This window comes from Hesperophylax consimilis, chromosome 19 (assembly GCF_061612785.1).
Source record: "Hesperophylax consimilis isolate HC1 chromosome 19, BYU_Hcon_1.0, whole genome shotgun sequence".
Lineage (NCBI taxonomy): Eukaryota > Metazoa > Arthropoda > Insecta > Trichoptera > Limnephilidae > Hesperophylax > Hesperophylax consimilis.
The window spans coordinates 13,266,747-13,290,717 of NC_142854.1; the positions used below are offsets into that span (position 1 = coordinate 13,266,747).

The 23,971-nt window shown below is 36.4% G+C and overlaps 2 protein-coding genes across 3 annotated transcripts in view; one reads left to right on the forward strand and one right to left on the reverse strand.

The window, feature by feature from the left end:
* Positions 1–875: 875 nt before the first annotated feature.
* On the forward strand, positions 876–12,058 carry LOC149414841 (uncharacterized). The gene is made up of 10 exons (XM_089643056.1): positions 876–925; positions 1,732–1,927; positions 3,391–3,515; positions 5,817–6,311; positions 6,753–6,914; positions 7,604–7,879; positions 7,966–8,195; positions 8,932–9,203; positions 11,108–11,341; positions 11,620–12,058. Exons 2-10 carry the CDS (start codon positions 1,735–1,737, stop codon positions 11,787–11,789), a joined length of 2,157 nt encoding a protein of 718 aa, XP_089499182.1. The 5' UTR covers positions 876–925; positions 1,732–1,734; the 3' UTR covers positions 11,790–12,058.
* An 8,952-nt stretch (positions 12,059–21,010) lies between these two features.
* Positions 21,011–23,971, reverse strand: part of Sclp (leucine rich repeat containing protein 20 sclp) — a 29,125-nt gene continuing 26,164 nt past the window's right edge. For both annotated transcript variants that reach the window (XM_089643583.1, XM_089643585.1), the window contains exons 3-4: positions 23,425–23,592; positions 21,011–22,725 (exon numbers count right to left, since the gene is read on the reverse strand). In XM_089643583.1, the coding sequence (XP_089499709.1) occupies positions 22,562–22,725; positions 23,425–23,592 (332 nt within the window). In that variant the 3' untranslated portion in view covers positions 21,011–22,561. The remainder of the gene's footprint in view (positions 22,726–23,424; positions 23,593–23,971) is intronic.

Here is a 23,971-nt window from a genome sequence, read left to right on the forward strand (position 1 = left end):
AGCGCCCTTGAGATGATTTTAATCATCAAAATATTATTATTGTTATTATTCGTTTTTACGATCATATTTTTATATCAAATTCTTCTTAACCCGTTTATTATTAGGAGACCAAATTTGGTACCCAACATCAGATGAATTGATACGAAAAGTCCTCTAAAATGACTTGCTAAGTTACGTTTTCATGTTTTTTTCTTTGTTTTAAAATATAACAGTTTAAAAAATAAATATGTCCAAGTAATCAAAAAACGTTTTTGAAATGTTGGTATTATTCAAAAATACCCCTTAGGCCTATTCATACATAAATAATATTCGCTGCCGCTGTGGGTAGCGAAAATCGAGTGAGTATGCGTTATTCTCACTGTTCGAACCTAGGCGGATTTCGCTATTTCTATGGGTAGCGAAACGTTGTTTATTTTCGCCTGTCTAGTTATTCACGTTCGTGCTGTCTCTGAATAAAATGCATACTCTGTAATCGTACGTGACCAGTGTAAAAAAGCATATTATTGAAATGGATAGCGATAGCGTCTGTTTCTCAAAACAAGCGAAAAGATAAAGCCTACCCAGGCAGTATGGCGGAATTGGCGGGGCTCTATTTTAGCGCTAGCCGCGAAAGCTCAAGCAAGTACCCGGCGGAATCTCTCTTTAAAATTTAGCTACACACAGCGGAGGCGAATATCGTTTACATCTGAATACCTTAATAAAAATCCCGCAGGCTTTCTAAATTCTATCCCGCAATCCTGCAGGATTTGAAAAAGGTGCGTGATTTGAAAACCTTAGGTACCATGATAGTCGTTCAAATACTCTATTCAATGTCGAGCGAGTAATTCGATTATGTAATATAATAATATCGAACATGTTATTGGCATCAGCGACATCACTACATCACTAGCTGTCATTGTAGCTGTCAAAAGTAACCAACCGACACGTGAGCTTTGTTTTTATTTTTTTACTGAGAATTAAATAATTGTACAATTTACTGTATTAGATTATTCAAATAAAGGTTTCATTTTTATTTTCCACCTTTAAAAGTTATTTAATAAAACTCCTTTCTCGTATGAACACAGTCGTAGTGCGTGTTGTTTTGTTTATAGGTTATGTTATTTAGAACATTGTATATTGTTCTGCCTTAAAGTTATTTATTTTTAAATGTTTGGTAATTATTTACCTACGACTACCGTTTGAGAAAATATTCCGTACATGTTAGGTTAGGTTGGATTAGGTAGAATTAAATCACAAACCAGTCTATACAAACCTAGCGTAGCCCACAAACTACTTGAAAACTGGGATATAACTCTAAAGGGGACGCGAGCAGGCGTTATTAAAGGGGCAATTTTTTGTAGTAGTAAAAACGGTAGTCGTAGGTAAATATTTACCAAATGTTTTTATTATATAAACATTGACATAATGTATGTTGCTATGCTTATAAGTTCGGTAATTATTTACCTACGACTACCGTTTGAGAAAATATTCCGTACATGTTAGGTTAGGTTGGATTAGGTAGAATTAAATCACAAACCAGTCTATACAAACCTAGCGTAGCCCACAAACTACTTGAAAACTGGGATATAACTCTAAAGGGGACGCGAGCAGGCGTTATTAAAGGGGCAATTTTTTGTAGTAGTAAAAACGGTAGTCGTAGGTAAATATTTACCATAAGTTCTGCTCGTTAACCCTTAACCCACCTTACCATCAAATGCCGGGTTAAAACGATATTCTTATGAATCTTTCCAGACAATGCCTGCGCCGACCCGACTTTTCGTTGGCAATTTGCCTTTTGGCGTGAACGAGGGAGAGCTATCCGAGGAGTTTGGATGCTACGGTGCTGTGCAGAGCGTAGAGCTAAAACAAAAGAAAGTTACAGACGGTGAAAGCAATAGCCAGTTTGCTTTCATTACGATAGAATCTGACATTCAAAACGTCAATAAATGTGAGTATTTCAAAGTTCTTCATTCTTAGTTAATTTGTGTTTATTCTCTGTATATTAATATTATTATTTTAAACCACCACACAAAATACACATTTGAAGCTACAGGGTTTTCCAATAAGAGGTGTTATTTTGAATATTAATTAAGGAATTAATGATTTTTTATGGCCGGAATTGGATGGTATTGATCTGGACAGTGTTTACTTTCAACAAGACGGCGCTACGTGCCACACAAGCAACGAAACCATTGATCTTTTACGGGAAAAGTTTCCGGACCGTCTCTCTCGAAGAGGTGATCACAATTGGCCACCGAGATCTTGTGATTTAACACCTTGCGACTTCTTCCTTTTTTTGCCACGTGAAAGAGAAGGTCTACGCCAACAGCCCAGCGTCGATTCAAGACCTCAAAGATGGAATTCGTGAGGCTATCGAGGACATAAGGCAGCCACTTTGCGATTTTGTTATGGAAAATTTCATGAAAAGGATATGGTCCTGTAGGCGTGGTCGTGGTGGTCATTTGACTGATGTTATTTTTCACTATTAACGGCATACCTTCCTTTTTATAATGAAATAAACATTCGATCATTTATATTAAAAAATGGCATTTTTCTTTGAATATCAAAATAACACCTCTTATTGGAAAACCCTACATAAAAAAGAGACACTGCTAAACGAAACTCTAATTTTGAGTTTTTTTATAGTGTTCTTGCATAACGCGCACGAAATTACTGCATTTTGATAAATTTTCAATGATTGGCATTTTGCAAAGTGCATCCCTCTAAGAAATAAACAGCTGCATTTGAAAACCGCACGAATTGCATCTGGAGAAATACATAAGATATAACAATACTTGCAACAGAACCGATAAGATAATTAAACGAGCCTTGACGAGCCAGTAATCCACCTAAACCAACAATGATCACCAATTTGATTCTGAGCATACCATACCATATCAAACCATACCAAAACATATAATTAGCATGCAATATCTTTTTTAATGAAAAAAACTGTCATCTAGCACCGAGTTAGAAAGCTCCCCACAAATTTCTGTTTCCCTTGTCATTAATTCATATTTTCATCCAAGAATGTGGTGTTTGCCTTTATACTGTCCAGCATTCTAAATGAGGTCTCCTGTAAAGCAGTGTAGACTATTAAGTCTTTCGGATCGTAGGACATAGTCTGCTTCTGAGTCGTATTTATTGGGGCCTCCAATTTTGGACAATTTTCGAAATCCGATCATCTGTAATAATTCTTTACACATGATGAACCAAATTTTTCAGACCTACTGATTGTTACGATAGTTTTACGGGTATCTAGGGAAATAAAGGGTCCATTCCCGCAGAGCTCCAAGTGCTGCGGTAAGGTCTAAACACTTGGAGATGCTACCCTGTATCTTGGAAGCACCTGTACCACCCTATAACACTCCCTAGCTTGTAGTTATTTGATAATAATTAACATTTCCGCAGGCATACAAGAATTTTCCGAGCAGGAATGGAAGGGATCTTTTCTCAATGTGACGGTGGCAAGAGAAAGTTTCATGGAGAAACTGAAGCGAGAAAGGGAAGAAGAAGGAAGAAAGAAACAAAACCAGGTGCGTCAGCTTATTCGATAACTTTTTGTATTTATTTCGTAAAAATCAATTGATTTTTATAAAAATTTAATGTAAATCAAATTTAATAATGTTATTATTAAGTGTTGCACGTATTTTAGTTTGTTATTTTTTTTAACCTTTCCCTTACTGTGCTAAAAAAATCCACGCGTTCCGGTGTTGTGTAGTCAATACACATCTCAAAATAAGCGATTTAATATGGGAAAAATATGAATATTCATAGCTAATCGATTATGTTTATTATATTTTATTTCAAACATGATAATAATTGTAATTTAATTGCTAAAAACATGAAAAAACCATCGGCAAATGCTAAATAAACGTGCGAGGGTCCACATCTAACGACGATTCGCGGGCGACTGGTTAGCGGCTGGCACAAACACAGCTGTGCGGTCGTAGGTATCGATGGTCTAAATACTCTAAATCAAAATACAACTGCAGACGTTTGGATGTCTCATGTTCCCGCATAGCGAATTAAAGCGGGCCATCAATAGCGTGTCATTTTCTCGCACACTCTTCGCGTATTAGTATCACACGGTTGATTGTATTGGTGTATTTGTTCCTGATTTTTAACAAAAATCTCTGATTTTTAATTGAATTTGAAAACTATGTAAAATATTATTTTTTAATTCAGTGCATAAATGTATAACGGAGGAATACCTAAAATTTGAACCAAGAATTTATTATATTTATAGAGTTATCAAAGTTATTAGAAGCAATGTGTAGTAAATACACATCACAGATAAGAAAAGGTTAATGATAAACTAATGTTTATAAGACAAGGTTTTTTATGCATAGCACAAAGGATAACAAATTATTATAAGCAATAATTTGTTACGTGCTATGCATAAAAAACCTAGTCTTATAAACATGAGTTTATCATCAAAAAAATAATAATATTTAACAAGTCAAAATATTTCACCAACAGATATAGATATAATATGTCTCGACGCCATCTAGTTAGAAATTTAGCACTAACAAAGCATTTCCTAAAAAATAAAGTTGGTTGTTTACAGGTGAAAAAATATAATAAGCAGTAATTGTTGATTGAAGTACTAGTACATATTGAATCATTTGGCGTGTTGGAAATAAGCCGACGTAGTTCAGTGGTCCAGAGCACCCGACCGGACATCAGAAGGTGCAGGTTCAATTCCTGTTGTCGGCATTTATTTTTACTCGGGAGATATTTTCAATTTGTATGGTTATTTCAGGCGACTAATTATTGCTTATAATAATTTATTATTTTAGTTTGTGTTATTGTGACAGCTGTTTCGGCATTCAAGGCCATTTTCAACGGAGTTTGTAACAGATGTCATAATAATAAAAACTAAAATGCTTGCAGAATTTATTAATAACATTATTAAAAAATGTTTTACATAAAAAAATTTATAAAGAAAAATAACAAATCTTGTTTTGATTCCTGTGGCAGTTTACCCTTCCAGTGAAGAATTTTATTATATTAAAATGTTTTAACCTCTAGCGTGCCGGTACACTCGTCTCAGGCATTATTTTTTGTGGGCTTAAAACCTGTTGAAACAACCATAAACGCTTGTCAACAAAATTGTCCAGTCGGTGGCTGAGTTGACATCGCGTCTGGGTCCCACCCAGGCATAGTGTGTTCAATTCTTCGGCTGGCTAAGTCCTCCATCACGACACAAGCAACATTTTCCGCTTACTGTGATGGTAGTAGGAGATTTTCAAATATTATCAGGTTATTCGTAACCTGGGAATGTTTGTCTATCTGAAATTGGGGCCTGCCGTCTCTGGTGGAATAAGAAAAAAAAATTCGGATTTCAAAATTACGTTACAGCTGGTACAGGAAAAATATTTAGTAACCCGTGGGAGAAAAATATAATTTCTCTGAACACACAAGTAGCTATCCTGGGAATACCTCTTATACTACAAACATACAATTTTGATAAATATATGAATATGCACATTATCTGAAAAGTTGGTACAATTTACAAATACATATCGCCGTTGTGTTTGCAAAAATGGCTATGTGCCTGATTTCAACAAAACGTGTTTTTACATAGCTTAACTGTTATCACACAATACTCATTTAAAAGTTGTTTGGTATTATTTAGTTTTTTTGTATTGTTTGGTATTATTAAAATTTGGTAAAGCTCACATAGCAGGTCTTGCAGGTGCAACGACGATGTTATACATGATTTTGTAAAACACATGTGAGTTGTTACGAAATCACAGTCAAGAAGCGCACTGTGCACGAAAAGTCTTTTACACCCAACACACGAGAGATTAATTGTACATGTATTGTTTTAGACCCTGACTTCAACAGCTTTACCAAAGGATAAGAGTTCTGAAGAGTCTACTAGGAACCCGGTGCCTTTACCAGCGTTCAAGTTTGTGCCAAAACCCGTCCCGGTCAACAATTACACCAATGGCGACAGCAAGTTTGTTTCAAAACCTGCCTCGGTCGACAACTATACCAATGGGGACAATGGGGAAAATTATAAAAATAAATTCGACAATGATGACTCCAAATTCAAACCTAAGTCCAAATATGTCTCGGAATTTGACGACGAGTATGAAAAATATCCAAAATCTAAACATGTTCCGGAATATAATCAAAATGACGAGTATCAATACCCTGAAAATCAAAATGGTTCAGAATTCAACAATGATTTTGCACATCCAAAACACAATTATTCGCAGGAAGTGAAGGAGCCTTATCAAAGAAAATTTACCGAAACACAATTTGATTATTCAAAAAAGAAGAAAGTAAAAGTTGAACCCATGGCACCATATGTGAAACAGGTGTGTTTCCCATGTTAAAAAATATATTTAACTATTAATCATTATTAGACTGGTAGCAATGCGTTTGATCTGGCAATTCTGGTCTGGTCTGCCTCCTCCTGTTTGGGGGGGAGGCAGGCTAACATATAATGCACCTTCAGTACGAGTTTGAACTCGCTAAAATCACTTGATGTTCCGTAGTGATTGTTTTCGTGAACCAGTTTTTTCTTAAACTAATTTTACTGTCATTAAATATACATAATACGTTTTCATTAAAATTAAAATAAAGTAACATAGTATTTGGTCATATAATAAAATCAATAAGCCTAGTCCTCCTGACTCGTACACTGTTACCATTATTTAAATGTAATTTTCTTTTTTACTTTTAATAAAATACTTTAATTTAATGGATTTCTACATATTAAACTTGTTTACAATAAATATAAATGATTTTTTTTTCAGAAAATAAAAATAGCTTCTGTGGTTCCTATGTTAGCCCCGGCTAAACCAACGGAAGCCAGGAAGCTGACAGCAGCTGATGAGAAGAGGTTACAGTCGATACAGAACATGAAGGCTGCTTACAATGACAAGAAATCTGCTATCAAAATCGCCTTATCCAGTGTGGTGAGTTTGCCTTTTCTTTGCTTTGTCTGGGGTACAATTACTTCCTCCGTCCATTGGAGGCACAGCCTCTGGAGTTGTTTTTACTAACTGTGTCTTGGATGGACAACTGACTGTCTTCACTCTGAAATTACCACCAGCATTTTGTACGTAAGTCGCTCTTCTGGCTTTCATGTTCGAGCCAACTCATTGTCACTATTCTACAAAGATATTAGCAGGGGTTCGTACTAAGCATATCTCAGATCGTCGATCCCATTTTGTGACACCTACCACTCTTAAAAACCTCACTTGGGTCGCTAGCACCCTGAAACGTACTCCCTCGTGCATCACCTAATTTGGTTACCGTTAATAAGAGTGAGGCGATCCACTGCTCGATAGTTAACTCTTTTTTTTTTATTTTAATATATCAATCATCACGTCGCTACGTCTGTGGATGGGATTTAACCTCCTTCACAGAGTCCACCACTGGCTGCGGTCCCTCGCCATTCACCTCCAATCCTACATCCTTCCCGTTCTGCTCCAATCCTCCTCCACGCAATCTAGCCACCTGTTCTTCGTTCTGTCTCTGGGTCGCTTCCACTGGGTCAACCACACAGTCATAATCATCCGGCATTCTTTCCACACGACCAACCCATCGCAGTCTTTGAGAAATACAGAATTCAATAAATTAATGATTACCACATTTGTTCCAGGATAAAAAAGTGAAGAAAATTATCTTCGATGAAGACGGCACACAAATTATCCCCAAGGAAGCACTCGCCAAGGACGCCAATAAGACAAATGCCAATATTCCCGGGAAGAAAGCCAATAAAAGGAAGCAAAAGGATGGGATAGACTATAATGCCTCCGCTGATGCTGGCGCCAAAAGAAACAAGAAAGCACTATTTGATGAAACGGGTTCCGCAGACGAAGATGACGGAATTAATTTCGATGTAAAGGAGCAGTTTCAAGGGGAGTCTGGCCAGAAGGTAACGATTAGACCTTCGGCATTGATTTTTGAGCGGAGTAATTTTCAAAAGTGCCATAATTAAAAAATTTGCCTCTACCATTTCAGCTCATGCAACTTCAAGCCCGTTTCCAATCCGACAAGCGTTTCACCATGGACGAGCGGTTCATGGAGGAGCAAGCTGACGAAGAAGCCGGCGCCGGTGCTGAGGAGCGAGTAGACGGGGTGGAGGACGAGGAGCGGCTAAAGCAGATGGACATCTTGCAAGGCATCCTCGGCCGCACGGTCAGAACATCCGGCAAGTTCCCCACCAAGGAGGGGGATGTCAACAAGAAACAGTCAGTCTAAGTATTATCATCATCAACACAGTGCTTCATTCCAGGATGGGATTTGGCCTCCTCCTCAAATAATTTTATCCACTGGATGGGGTCGCCACTCGCCTCCAGTCTTCCATCCTTCCCATCCTGCTCCAATCTGGCTTTGTTAGATATCAACTTGGGTACAATTCTCCTGCCTGGAACTACATAACAATATTCATGTTTTGTGACGCTGAATTGTTTTGACGCTTTTTCCGCTCCAACCAATAAGGAGACTAGGATTCAAATGTCACTGGTTCGAATCTGCGCAGTGTTGCTTTGAGTTGAATCGAGCCGCCGGCGCCATAGCGAAAACGTCATCTAATGACAGTTGACCAAAACACCGTGCCGAGAAAGCAACCGATGTGTCAATTCGAATTTTAACCTGAGTTATAATTAGCTCAATCTTATACGAGTGCCTGTGAATTCCTCCACCATACGAGCACTACCAAAAGAACCATATCATCGAACATCACAACCAACTCTTCCGTAAGTCACATTTGCGAATACCTATCTTTTTGGTTTAGCGAACAGAGCGTTAATTTACATAGGCACATACCTGCCTAGATTATAACCATTATAATCTAACACACAAAGTTAATCTTGAATGCTATTTTAAGTACCAAATTTCAAGATGCACGCTGAAGGAAGTTAAGCGGGGAAGGAGATGCGAAAGAGGAAGTTATTATATTGTTTAATAAGGATGACATTTTTTCAGAGTGCAACTGAAGACAATGTTGCGCTTCGACCCAAACCGGCCTGACCACAACCAGTTCATGACCGCACCCGCAGGCGACTTGCCCGCCAAGAAGTCCAAGAAACAACGCAAGAAGGAACGAGAGGAGGCCCTGTCTGGGCAGGCAGAGGAGAAGGCGGCGCCGCAAGTGTCTCAGGAGAGGTACTACAAAGTCAACGAGTCGCTGAAGCAAAGCCTGGACGAACAGAAGCCCTTCAGTCTGTTGAGCCTGTTCGGTAACAGGGAACCCCAAGGTAATTCATTACTTATAACTTCCATCTGTTACTAGTGGTTTATAACTTAGATTAATAGCTAGTCAAGTCATTTAAATCACAAAAGACTTATAACTAGTGAATTAAATCACTTACATTTTTTTATGACCGAGTGGGTATTTACACAATACTGCTATAATATGACTTACAACTATGGCTTAAAACTGGAGATTTACGACTAACATACTTATTTACATTTGTTACTGTGGGATTAAGTGGCAACAAATAAAAGTAAGGATGGGTTTATTATCTAGAAATAAAAAAATATTTAAGAATACTAAAAATGTATTACCACAAAAAAGACATAACAAAAAATAAATTAATTAGCATCCTACTATATAATCTGTCTGGCAAAGAGCTTGTATAGGATAAATGAAGGTGTGATACCAGTTCGTTCTTGATGCGAAGTTGTAGATTCCGGTTCTTCACAGCAACTCCCAGTTTATAATTTATCCAAAAAATAGTCTTGTAGTCCAATGCAAAACAGCCTCACGCTGCTGGTCTCGAAAAGGGTCCCTCTTAACAAATGAGGATCGGCAGATGCCATCCGATTCCATCAATCCAATGGTCAATGCTGCATATGCAAAGCTGATGCCCACAAAAATTGGCGAATGTGTTCGTCGAACCTCAGCCAAGAAGAAATGCCCGCTGCTTTGGGCTGGTGATCAAAGAATGGCGACTGCTTCCAATGCAAATCACAGATCCTTGCTCCCTCAGGTTTGGCAACTCTCCAAGTCAGAATTCAAGGGCTGTCAATTTGACCAATAGCAAAATGACAATGTGTAGGTACTTAAAGGTCCCACACACCAAGACCATAAATGTGATGTGAAGTAAAGTGATGCACACACACCTTGTTACAAATCTTATATGTAACACATTTACAAATACTTTATTGTTATAATTACTGCCTGTGCTGTCAGTGGTACTTGTCAAGATTAACCCTAAGAAATTTAAACAAAAGAAATACACATATGCGTAACTCGACGGACATGAGCGGAACACCCGTTCACAGAAGTCGGTGTTGGCTTCTTGAGAATGTGTAGTTTCTTAAATTTGTTTTTGTTTACGTCGGCTCATATGTGGAACGAGCTACTGACATCTGTTTTTTCTCCTTCAGGATAATCCGGGCCCCTTCAAGACCCACATTAATAAAAGCCCCTACCTTAACCCACCTCACAACGCTGCCCAACCGGGTGGCGATATAGTTCCCCTGTATTCACACTATACAGAGGTACATTCTTATGAGATATCACATAAAAAATAAACACATACATATTTCAAATTAATATAGAATTAAAATAATTTTCTGATAAAAAAACATATTATAGGTAGGTACTTTATTGCTTGTCTGAATTCTTGTCACATCAGTTCCAATTTTTAAAATTACACTTGAATTCTAAACATATCCAGGTTCGTTGAACCAGAGTTATAATCACTCACAGACAGACCCATAACCGATATTAGTATGTTTTATTTTATTTAGGAGACCATCGTTTATACAATCACCGAAGAGATAAATTGGTAAAAATGTTAGTTAGTGGAACCATTATTAGTATGAAACTTCCCAAACAAAGTTTGGTCAACATCATTCACCCATAAGCGGCGCCACTCTGTTCCTACCACACAACTTTCTTTGGCTTCGCAACTTTCATAGTCTATGCTTCTTACACAAGAACATGGCGGAGAAACGAGCCGTTCTCATAAAGTCTACTTCAACTGTGATCGATGTTCCGCTCTTGTCCACCTAGTTTCTCGCAGGTGCACCGGCTGCGATGCTGCTAGTTCCTTCAAGATAATCTGTTATCAACGTAACACCCACCTTTAGAAGTCTATTTTTTAACTAGTTTAATGTTTATTTTGTTTAATAAATTTGTCTTGTATTACAGATGACACAGCACCGGCCGCATATTCTGCAATTTCAATCAAAAAGTCCACTGATAAATACCAGAATCCTTTGACAGAATCAAACCCTTTCGTTTACGACAGTTCTGACAATGAGGAAACAACCAAAAAAGAAAGCGGAGAACAAGTTGAGGAGTCTCCATATGGCGTAGCAACCCCTAAAGCACTTCTTGTCACTGAAAATTTCTTCTTCAGCAGTACGGATCCCAGATTCAAAGGCATGTTATCATATTATTTTGTTTGATACATACACAAAATTATTTCAAATTTTTGCTTTCTCTCTTGTTTACTGTCCGTAAATATGCCTATTATATTATATCCTGATCCCTTTTTCGCTAATTTCCGATTTCCCTCCAATTCTCCATCTGTCAAAAACTCCACTGCTTTTGTTTATACATAACTTCTTAAAAAATGGAACATGTTATTTATATGGAACCCGATTTCATCACAGTATCTTATGTAATATGACCCCAACTTGTTTTTTTTTTACTTGCAGAAGGACTGGATTTCTTTATGAATATCAAACCTCGATCCGACAAGACCCGAGAGGAACTCAAATTCCTTGTGAAGCGAAGGATCCAGAATAACATGAGAAATGAAAGATCTCACTTTAAAAAGGTCCAGCAGAGACATCCGGCCAAAACAACCAAATTCAGGAAAAGATAATCGCATTCAGAGAGGATGAAAAACCACCTGACATTATTGATGGCCACTTACAAGTTTAGTGTCATTGGCTAAAGAACGCACTGGGTGTTTTTTCTCCAAAAACAATTTACGTTCATCAGTTTTTGTCGAATATTATGTGAATTTGTTTTTGTTAACCTTATATACAAGGCTGTTGAATATGTGATCCATCGGCGGCCATCCCCATATGTGATCCATGAAGTTTCACTAAAACATATGTGTCATGTGGTGGGATAGATTGTGTTGAAAAGGCCAGCCCTGAAAAGTTTAATTTTTACATAAATAATGTTTGATAATATAAATATTTAAAAAAATTATCGTTATAAATTTTTTTTCAAGTGATATCTTATTTGTATTGTTGATTCAATAGTTTTTCTCAATTCCTTACCAACGCGTGGGACGACAGCCTAAGATGGTTATTTTCCATATTTTTAAAGAGATCACAATTGTACAGCAAAACAATTGCAGAAAAAGAGAAATTGTACAAAATAATAAAAACATAAACAAGTAGACTTAACAAACACAAGAAAGCAGAAATATGCAAGTGCCATTTTGTATCAAAAAAGAGTACATAAACCGTCTGCAAAGCTGATCTCACCTGAATTGACCATAGGCATTCATAAAATAGACCAGGTTAGAATGCGCCATTAGTTATGATAAACATATCAAAGTTAAATGCAGCATGGTTAACAGTGGAACCGTTATGATAAGCAGAAGTTTTAGCTTTAGGATCATAAAATAATGAATGAGATCTCCTATGAGTATTCAATTAAGTTTATTCATTTTAAAAACATTACAAAATTGTTCATTTTAATGCGTTTTTAAAATACATTTGGTCATAAAGATTCTTACATGAATATAAACAGTGGGTGTATCAACTGTACTAGAAATAATAGAGCTTGCCTTTTAAAGGCAGCTTAATTGACGATGAAAATGTCGATATCCGAATTGATTCTGTTCCAACAGCAAGATTGCTCTCCCCATAGGCACGACCATTGGCAAGTTAGTTCTGCAGGCCGGCTGATAGAATAGTCTATGTTGTCGGTGACGGAGATAACCATCGGGAACATAACAACTCGATTTATTTTACTCAAGTCAACAATTCTATCGATGTCTGACTGGAGTCGATTGCAGTCTTCTAAAGTTAGTATTTCTAAGAAAAGTTCTAGGTCACCAGCAAAGAGAGGTTTCTTCTCTTAAGGGTGCAGAATTGCTTCTGAAATGTCGTTAATAAATATGGAAAAGAGGAGTGGGCCTGAATTACTGCCTTGGGGTACCCCCGATCGTACAAAAAATGTATGAATTTGAATACTCCGATAGACACAAACTGATTCCTATCTGCGAGATAGCTAGCAAAAAAGGTAAGCAGTCTTGTGGAGAATCCTATAATGGCCAGTTTATTGAGTAAGGCATCGTGATTAACAGTATCGAAGGCCTTTGAAAAGTCATTGTATGAACAATCTTCTTGATGGCCTTTGTCTAATGATTTTGATACGAAATCTATTAACACCAATAGTTTTGTTCAGAAATTAAAAACGGTTCAACTAGTGGTAGTTGGTAGTGTGAATTTATGAAGAATCGATTCGAATAATTTAGCAAGTGCAGATAGTATTGCCACCGGCTAAAATTTTCCACGTAAGTTTTTGTACCGCCTTTATAAATCAGACAAATTTTGTTATGTTTTCCACGAATTACGAAATATAGTTTCTAGGGAAAGGTTAAATAAGAAGCTTAGTGGCAGTTTTAAAAACTCGGCACAACCTTTAAAGATGAAAATCTGGACCAAGTGAATGTGTATTTATCAGTTTCCGAATGGAAGATTCTAAATCCGATTCATCAATTTGACCAATTGAATATCGATATTTTGGGTTCCCTTCACATTCAACTTGGCAGCAGTATTAATATTTAGTATTGGAGACTCATTACTATACACGGATTGGAAGTGTGTTGCAAATGCATTAGCTACATCCACTCCTCGAACTTCCCGATCACGATCCATCATGTGTCTTGAATACCACCATCTTTACTTTGCGATTTATCGTAGTCCCAGAATATTTTGGGATCATGTTTGATATGGTCAATGGAATTTACACAGAGATGTGCAAAATGGGTACCCAAAACCATTTGAAATGCAAAATGGAAATGGGTCAAAACTTTTCCATTTGAAAATGCAAAATGCAAAATGGTTTTTAGAAATGCATTTCAAATGCAAAATGCAAAATACCTATTTTCGAAATGCATTGAAAATGCAAAATGGTTTCTCAGGTCAAACAATTAAAATGATTAAAGAATTTTTGAACAATTTTGTAATTTAATAATGGACATCAATGTAGAACAAACATATTACATGATGGTAAATCCAAAAACACCACGACTACAGATTATGAAACCACAAAAACATTGCGCGGGACTAATGTTGCCAACGTAAAAACATAGAAACTGCTATCTAACATTTAATATTACCCCATGTTCAGTATTTGAATCAGTATGTTTTGTAATGGTATCACTCAATTGCCAGGGCTCCTACCAGGGAGCAACTTGATAAATGTAAATTATCTCTCATAGCGAGGTTGAGGACCGACTGATATTTGGGGCTTATGAAAAAAAGATGAGTGGAGATAGTAGGAAGAATGTTGCAAAAAGCATTTAAAATGGAAAATGCATTGAGAAAAGCATTTAAAATGCAAAATGGTTTTTAGAAAAGCATTTAAAATGCAAAATGGAAAATACCCATTTTGCATTTTGCATTTCCATTTGAAATGGATTTATTTGAAATAAAGCACATCTCTGAATTTACATATGATTGGAAAGCAGTGCGAATATTGCACCTAATCACGGCTCTATGCGCACTGAACAAATCATAGTCACGCCGATTTTTTATGGAGAGCATGTTTTACCCTAATGCTCGCGATGGTATCTCGACAGAACCATTTCGAATATCGACGACCACCTCTACTGGGAGGTTTTCTAGGAAAACAGGCGTAAAAAATATTATAAATACAAGCATAATTATGTATTTGTCAGGGACGTACAAAATAACCTCTTTCAAAATAGATGGCTTTAGCCATGATTTAGCAGTGAATTGTTAATGTATGAAACTCTTTGTATCGATTATTACCCAATCTACGCCTCATACATCATTTCAATTCTTGCGAACGAATCCTTCATATTTACCTGTGAACAATTCGAATAAATTATTCATGTGAAAAATGCTTCATATGATCTGTGAAGCGTATACATGGCGTAGACGCTTGGGGGTTCCGATCCGATGGATTGCATCATATTTAACCATATTATACAATCCATCATGTATTCATGATTAAATTAAATTACGAGCACATCTGTAAAATGTAAATAATTATAATCACTCGTAATGTTTCCTCTACTATAAAAAATTTTTTTTTTCAAAAATTAAAAATTTTACCACTATTTTGGGCAGACTCTGCAGATCTAAATTTTTACTGCCATGATGAATGTATGACCAAAGCTTCATGAATGCACGAATTTTGTCATTTATTTTGTGCATTTTGTTACTATTCTACCTGTACTATTGTAAACCCAGACCATTACCCTACTCTTCACCTCACCCGGTGAGGTGAAGAGACGTAAAAAATAAGATTGCATTATTACTCCCCCACGTCAGAGATTCCCAAACTTATCTGGCTCTCCGCCCGCTTTCCAAGTATTTAATCGATGATTTTTCAATGCCTTTTACTCAACAATAATTCGCAACAAATTTGTTGTTATAAATTTTTACAGTAGTTACAACACGAATGTTATGTGCCTACTTGCAAGTCACCCGGAAAAAATATTATCTACTTCCGAGGAGTGATATATCTATGTTCCAAGGATTCTATATTCTCTATGGATAACCTAAAAAAATTGACAGATAATCTGACGGATACCCCGGTAGGATTTATCAACGGGAGTTGTAATTTATTTAGTCCGTATTGAACAAAAAAAATAGATATTCAGTCACAAAATGTCCGTAAATCAATTGTTGTGCGGATGTCGATCCAAACTATCTAGTATAGTCGGACTAACTCTAGGAGGAACGCTGAGAAATCGCACCATTACTGCATTCAGCGCGGTAATCCGAACAAACAGGAATTATTCCAGCAAAAACATACGCAGCCTCGCTCTAAAGCAACAGGGATTTCTGAATACTGACAAACTTCCGAGTTCCTACAGTTTAATCTACAGAGCGCCGCTTTCGAAATATGTGATCGTTGGGGCAACATCGACTACTGTCTTATTGTTGGCAGCTTCCGTTTCGGCGGTTCTAACTTACGTGTTGACTGGTACTAGTTTCGATGCTGAGCTAACATACAGTGATACAGTTATTTCCGGGACTTTTAACCAAGCTGTATCATTTGTTATTTTGACATCTTTGATAACTCTGGTTCTGTTTATTATGAGTAGACGCTACGTGCTGAGAGTATACAGAAGAGACGAAGACTTTGTCGCCATTTATGCCGGAGCGATACCCGGAATTAACAGAAAGCTCTCGTTTAAAGCGGGAAGCGTTGTGTATTTACCGACAACTTATAAAATACTACCGTGGGCCACAAATCTTTACAAAATCGATGGGAAGAAGTCTATTTTATTGGAAGATCACTTCAGGACATTCCGCGACTTGAATGTGATGATGTTAGGACTGAATAAAGATAAGTCTGATGACGCTGAACGTGAATGAACCATCACTAATGATTTTTTTGAGACATAAATGTTTAGATTAATTTGCTTGTATAATGTACGTAAAAGATCAAAATATATATCTGCCTGTACACATCATCCTTGTGCGCAGATGAGCTTAACCCTTGTAGACCCGTGTGCCACCCATGTAATATTTATTATGTTTAAATTATTGCTTATAAAGTATTACTGAATTTTACTGGAGACGAAATCAGTTTTTTTTATTTCGACTCTAACCTAAATATGAAGATACCATCTTTTGTCTTTGTGGTGATAAGCAGGTACCACTGTAAAAGCGGTGAACGCAACCGCAGAGGCACATAAAACAAGAGAGCTACGGCAGAGCGTCACACGGTGCAGAAGACGACAGTTTAGACTAGTCTTTTTTTAAAAATATAAACTTATACTGGCAGCCAAAATAGAAACCAACAAACTAATGAAGAATTTACCAATTCATTTTTAGCGTAGTGAAGTTCTATTGTCTGTAAATTTATTTCTTACGTTCTGGTTGATGATGGTCGCCTTTTTTTATACTACTTTTTTATCCCGCCAGAGTTTGCAAGATTGTGGTTCCTACTACGAGCTGTCTAATCAGAATAATCAATATTATGGTACCTACCGGCCTGAAGAATGTTTGAAAAAGTATTGTCATTGTGATGGTTTTGACATTTCTTTTGACAAATTGTATAATTCCTTATTTGAAATAAAAATGTTTATGGTTTATAATTAAGTAGGTATGTGTACCTACTTACAAATCTTATGATTTCAGAGTAATTATTGGTTCGGATTTATTGAATAAGAAAATATTAGAAACATAATTTTTTGGATGTGAGGTTTGCTGTTCACAGAACTGGAAAAATAGATGAAGTCACCATTAAATGATAGTAAAGTCCCGCTACCAGGGCAACTGCTCTAACCACTGAGATACTGTGGCAGCTCATTTAGTTTATTGGACTCTGGACTCTGTAGTTTCAGTTCAACATTCCCCAAATTAATAAAGACATAATCCCATTAGTTCCAGGATGTTGAGACACTGGTGCGGTATCACACAAATAAAAATTATACATTTAAATGAAAACTCTAATCAAATGTATCAAAAATTTATTAATAAAAATATTATGTTAACAGTCGTACATTTCACATTGGTAGTATGTAAAAATGATACATCAATTCGCCTCGGAGAATGTGTCGGAACTGGAGTAGAAACATGTTCAGATGATCTACTAGAAATATTCTATAAGGTTATCAATATCTGGTTCAAAAGAAAAATTATTAAAATCTTGGATAACTATATAAATCTACGACATTCTTTTAAAATAGTTTTTTATTGTCTTGAATTTCAAAGCAACTATTTATAGCGCATTGCCATTATCATCAGGAGTTATGATGCTTTGAAACATGCATTTAATGTTAAATTTATTTTGCTAAATTTAAAAAACACACAACACATTTAATCACTGATAACACAGACTTAGCATAATTATTTACAAATAAAAATATATGAGAATAATCTTTCTTACGACACAAAATATAATATCATAGTTAAAATATACACAATTGACAGTATGATAATGACCTTATACATTTTTGATGTCAGTTAATGTAAAAAAATATTTAAAACTTTAATCTCATTGTAAGCTGTCAATAAATTGATGAATTTTTATACTAATTTATAATATTTATTTTAAAGTCCCAACGTAAAATCAGGAGACGGAGTTATGGAGACTTTAAAATTGATAGAGGCTTGGTAAAAAGGTATCTATTTTCAAGGCATGTACAGGGTTTTCCAATAAGAGGTGTTATTTTAATATTCAATCGTAAAAGATCAATGGTTTCGTTGCTTGTGTGGCACGTAGCGCCGTCTTGTTGAAAGTAAACGTTGTCCAGATCAATACCATCCAATTCCGGCCATAAAAAATCAATAATCATCTCTCGATATTGATCCATTCACCATAACAGTGGCTCCAGCCTCATTTTCGAAAAAGTAAGGTCCAATGACTCCGCTGGACCATAAAACGCACCAAACAGTCAGACATTGAGGATAGAGAGGCTTTTCAACAATAACTCTTGGGTTTTCCGAGCCCCAGATGCGACAATTTTGCTTGTTGACGAAACTACCGAGGTGGAAATGGGCCTCATCACTCAAGATGATTTGCATTTGATTCACTCAAGTGAATTTTAATAATTTCAATGCGTTTTTGAAGCGTGTATCATTCCATTTTTATTAATGGCGTAGTTGTCAAATGTCAAAAAATGACAGCTTTAAAAGTAACATCTACCGAAATAGCGGGATATTCAAAATAGCACCTCTTATTGGAAAACCCTGTATTACAGTTGCTTTGTATATAAAAAAAATTCACCCATTTTAGTATGGAGATCCATCCACAATCAACAGGTTGATTGAATGATATTCAATTCTTTAGTAACAGACCAATATTATATAAGACAGATTTAGGTACTTGATTGACTATGTATAAAGTAAAATTAATTATGAAATAGAACTTCAAAATACACACGTAATAAATATCTAACTAAGCAGAGGTGAGTATCGAAACAAAGACCCACGCTTACATATGGTCAATCTTGAGAATAAATGAGAGAGGTGTTATTATCTGACATCCAGTTGGCCACCCCTGACAAAGACAGAAGATGAGAATATCTCATCTCATCATAGACACCCAAATTGATAAACTTGCCCCAACATGGAGGCAAACCACGTGACCATATTTTTGGCACCAGAAGGGTTCGAGAATGCTTTGACTACGACATCAGTCGTACATTGACTGAAATAACCAGACCATGCGCAGAAAAAATTTGCTAAAGTAAGGCAAAGTTTTGCAGGGCAGTACATTGTGGCACTTTCCTACATAGAATCTGAAAGTTAGTTTTTAAACTAACTGCCTGGCGTAGCGACATTAAAAATGAGTTAGGTGGGTAATTTATAAAAGTGTCTTAAGGCGATGCACTACGTCGTGTAATATTTTAAATTGAGCCGCTATCAATAACAACCCTTACGTAGATGGCGATAAGGTTTAAATTCCCGCTTAACATCATCCGCCTGTTTTGATTTATGCAAGAAAAAAAAATGGCCAAAAAGTGCCTTTTATTTTATTTTGTGGATTGTCATCATAACCGAAAATGGGTTCGTAAGTAGGAGATTTTGAACTTTAAAGCAGTTTTCATAGGCCTTATACATAATTTTTTTCTGGGCTTATAAAAAGACTTATCTAAAAAATACTCGATTATTTCAAAGGCCAAGATGTATTCTACTCACAGTATTTAATTAAAGCATCTGAAACATTTCTAGGCGACCAAATTTTCAAACCAAAAACACATGATTTTGCATTACTACGTATGGCATCGCCTTAAATATTAAACTTTGGAAACAAGCCAGAACTTTTGTTTACCCGAATTAGGATTTGTAGTTGAGTTTTTCACACAGCCAGCAATTTGTGCCTCATTGTAAAGAAGTACTAGTAATTCATAAGCAGATTTTATTTCTGATGACTAAATAGTGATATTAAAATGCGAGTTGCCTATATACTGTCAGATTAACTTATTGGCAAATCACAGAAAGAAAGATGATTTCGCCGCCTCCTGCACTCTGCGCTACTCATTACCCTTTCTCTAATTGACTATCTATTTGAATGTATGCATCTCATACTTTTTATAGCAATGATTCCCATCTACAAGTATGTGTATATTTTAGATTCTTTTGTTGCCGTTAAGGAAACATAGATCGGCCCTCGCAATACCAAAAATGACCTCTGCACTGTGGGCACAGTTTGTATAAATGCCTTCTACCGCTAGTGGTCCGATCCCCAGCCTAATAAACAATGAGCCCGCTGCATACGGTCTATCTACAGTACAGTAGGACCTATCTATTCAATTATATTATCAACGTTCTTTCTTGAACTGTATACAAATAAATAGCACCACATTACGGTTATTTAAATCTTAAAACTAAACAAATAAAAGCGAATAATATATTATTGTAACATTGCACATTTTTTACTTAACCGAAAGCAAAACTTTATATCCCAGCTTGCATAAATAAAATAAGATCGGTGAAAATTACATTCATCGCCAGCATAATCCTAATAAAGAAAATCGTCATGAAATTAGAATGAAACAACTTTAAACTCAAAACATCACTAAGCTTGGAGATTTGATATATACATCTGCCTCATTTTGTCAAATAATCAAGACAAGATGCCATATCGCTTGTTTGAAACCAAGTAGCATCACAAGTATAAAATTATAAAACCTTATTGAGCACCTGATAGTTGTTGAGGAAGCGGGACAGCAAATTTAATTTTGAGATTGAATTATTTCCCTTCTGAGAATTTACTGAATTTTTTTTTCGATGACACTATTTATTTAACCCTATCTACGCAACTGCTGTGATATTTGATCCATCAGAGGCTATCCCAGTATGTGGATGTCTCATATATGATCCATTAAGTTTCACTGATACAGGTGCAGAAAATAGACAGTGATAGAGATTGCATTGAAAAGGTTAAAAAAAGTATAGATTTATTTCACTATGTCAATAAATCATTTGATGAACGAGGCAGTACAAAGATTTAAAAAGTTTTATACACACCAAGCAAACGAACGGCAAAAAAACAACCAATTTTATAAAAAAATTATATGTGATGGCTTTATTACAGAAAATGGTTAAAGTTGCCGCAGTTAAAAAAACAAACCATCATCGCCAGTCTGAATCCTCTCTCTTGAGAATTATTATTGTATTTACATAATGTTATATTCAGGTAATCACTTCATATTTATATAAACATGTTTAAAACTAGTTGTTACCAGTGACAATAATTCACTATTTTATTCTTTGAAGTAGTTCTCAAAATATAAGGCCTTGCGTACACACACATCCTTACAAGCTACGTGACTGCGATGCGAGTGTATGTCACGCGTACAAAACTCAAGTCGCCTTTAAATATCTCTCTCTGTGTACGAATGGCATTAAATAATTTACATAACGGTTTTTAACGGGAACTTTCAAATGTCAGAAAAACAACATGGCAATTTGATGACAATGCTACATTTGAATTTAAACAACACTCCAACTGTTTGCAAGTAGTTTGTGTAATACGAACCAGTCGCATGAATAAAGTGTTACTTTTGCAGAGAACATAAGATTGGCCGACTTGCCAAGGAGCCAACTAACACAGCGCAGGGCGCCGTTTGGCTCAGGGCCGGCCTTGACTTGACGTGCATGAGTGATATACATATATTTGTATATTATTGCCTCTTCTACCATAAATTGATAAAATAATAAAGAGATTAAAAACGTATTAACTAATAAAATTGTTCTATAAAATCACAAATATTATTTGATGGAGGAAAAAACTATTCCCTCGTAAAAATAAAATAATACAAAATATGCTTTGGTTAGTAATACTTAAATATATCATAAAATATGTAAATCATAAAATATGGATAAAAATCAACCATACTTGACACTAACAATAAAAGGTATTATTGTCAATGAGAACACCAGTTGACTATATTGCAATACTATCTCTTAGTATCATAAAGGCTATTTTTCCTAAACCATACATACAATCCTTAATCAGAGTACAAAATACTGTATTGAAACTGCTCTAATATAATCTAAAAAGTAGCTGAGGGCTTGCTGTTGAAACAATCTTTCAAATAAACTAAATTTGGTGATAATTGATCCATTCTTCACTGTTCTACAGCTAAATGGCGATGTTTCTAAGTATAATATGCGAGATATACATATTACATGGATAATACAGGACTTTTTGACATAAAATCATACACTTGAGCAAGTGCTAAAGGCGTCTACGGACGGCTGGTCGACCTCCTACCATGTCAAGTCTATTGTTCGATCCCTTCCAACATGTTTTCTTAAAAACTACTGGGCAAACCAGTCATCTGTAGCGGCCGTAATATAGGATTATCTTTGGATGAAGCCATAGCCTCTTATAGAGATTGTCATAACGAGACAACCGAGTGTTAGAGTTGAAAAGTGAAACACACATTAAGTACATTAAAATACATTAAGGAGAAGTTCAGATGGTTAGGTCCTCCCAGTCCTCCACCTGGCGATCGCTCACGGCCACGGAGGGGCGAATCAGGGCCTTGAGGCGGGAGTGGCAGTTGGGCCCCAGAGGGTTGTCAGAGAGGTCCAGCCTCCGCAGAGACGGGGCACTGCTCACCATATCCATGTCCACATCTGCAACCACAATTACACAAGTCAACATCGGATTATCACAAGGCATTATTAGTATTGGGCATTTACGACAATTTAAAAAAACACACCGCTATCGTTGCCTAGTGTTAACCGTTGAATATATTATAACCATTGGAAATAACCCCAATGTTTGCATAAACAATAACAAAAATAAATATATAAGTCAGCGTCGGATCATCACAATATATAAAGGCCGGAGGGTGGAGGTAAATCAGTTGGCATTAGTATCAGGCATGTACGACAATTTTAAAAAATGCCAACACGGTTATCGTTGGCGAGTGTCAACTGTTAAATATATTTTAACCATTGGAAATAACACCGACATTGGCACAAGCAATTACAAAAAGGATAAATAATGATCTTGATAATATTTAGGTAGGTTAACTTATAACAGCTAATTTTGTTTGACTATAGGCACAACGTACCGGAACCGAAAATCTATAGAACGAAGGTACATTATTATTAGTTAAAGAGCAGGCAGCATTCTGTTGATGCGCTCATATCCAATTTCACAAAACTCAATCCTTTCTTTTCTCCAAATGAGAATTCCAATTGATAATTAAATTGATATTATATCCAAATTCGATCTAAAACATTGTACCTTAAAGGCCTAGCTGTTATTTCTAATTTCCAACGACTAGTTATATTTTGATAAAGTAGTATTTAGTGTGCATGTCTAACCTATGATGTGGTTGTGACTGGCGTTTAGTGTGATGAGACTAGGCGCGTGGGTGGCGGCGCGGGGCAGTGCCACGAAGGAGTTGTGCGAGATGTCCAGTCGCTGCAGCGCGCGCAGAGAGCCCAGCTCCTCCGGCAGGCGCGACATCTGGTTGTGCGACAGATTCAAATCTGTAAAAACAAACAACAAATTCATGTACTGTGACAGAGCTACATAATTAGAGGCAGCGAGAGTGGTGTTCAGGCAGTTTCCGTCTTTCGCCATTGTTATTATAAATGCCTACACACTCAGGTGATGCACTAGGTCAGGACCGACCCTGAGCCAAACGGAACATGGCTTTAGTAAACTCAAGGGCTCTGTGCTTGGTTCTCGCCTTGCCTCTTTGAGGCCTTAGCGAGTCAGGGCCTGGAGCAGACTGGTTCATATGCGCCTGCACAGGACCGGCCCTGCGCTAGGTTATACCCAGTTTTTCAAATATTTTCATGTTACCCATATATGTTATTATTTCTTTTAAAACAAGGGAATAATGTAACTTGGTTATAAGAACAG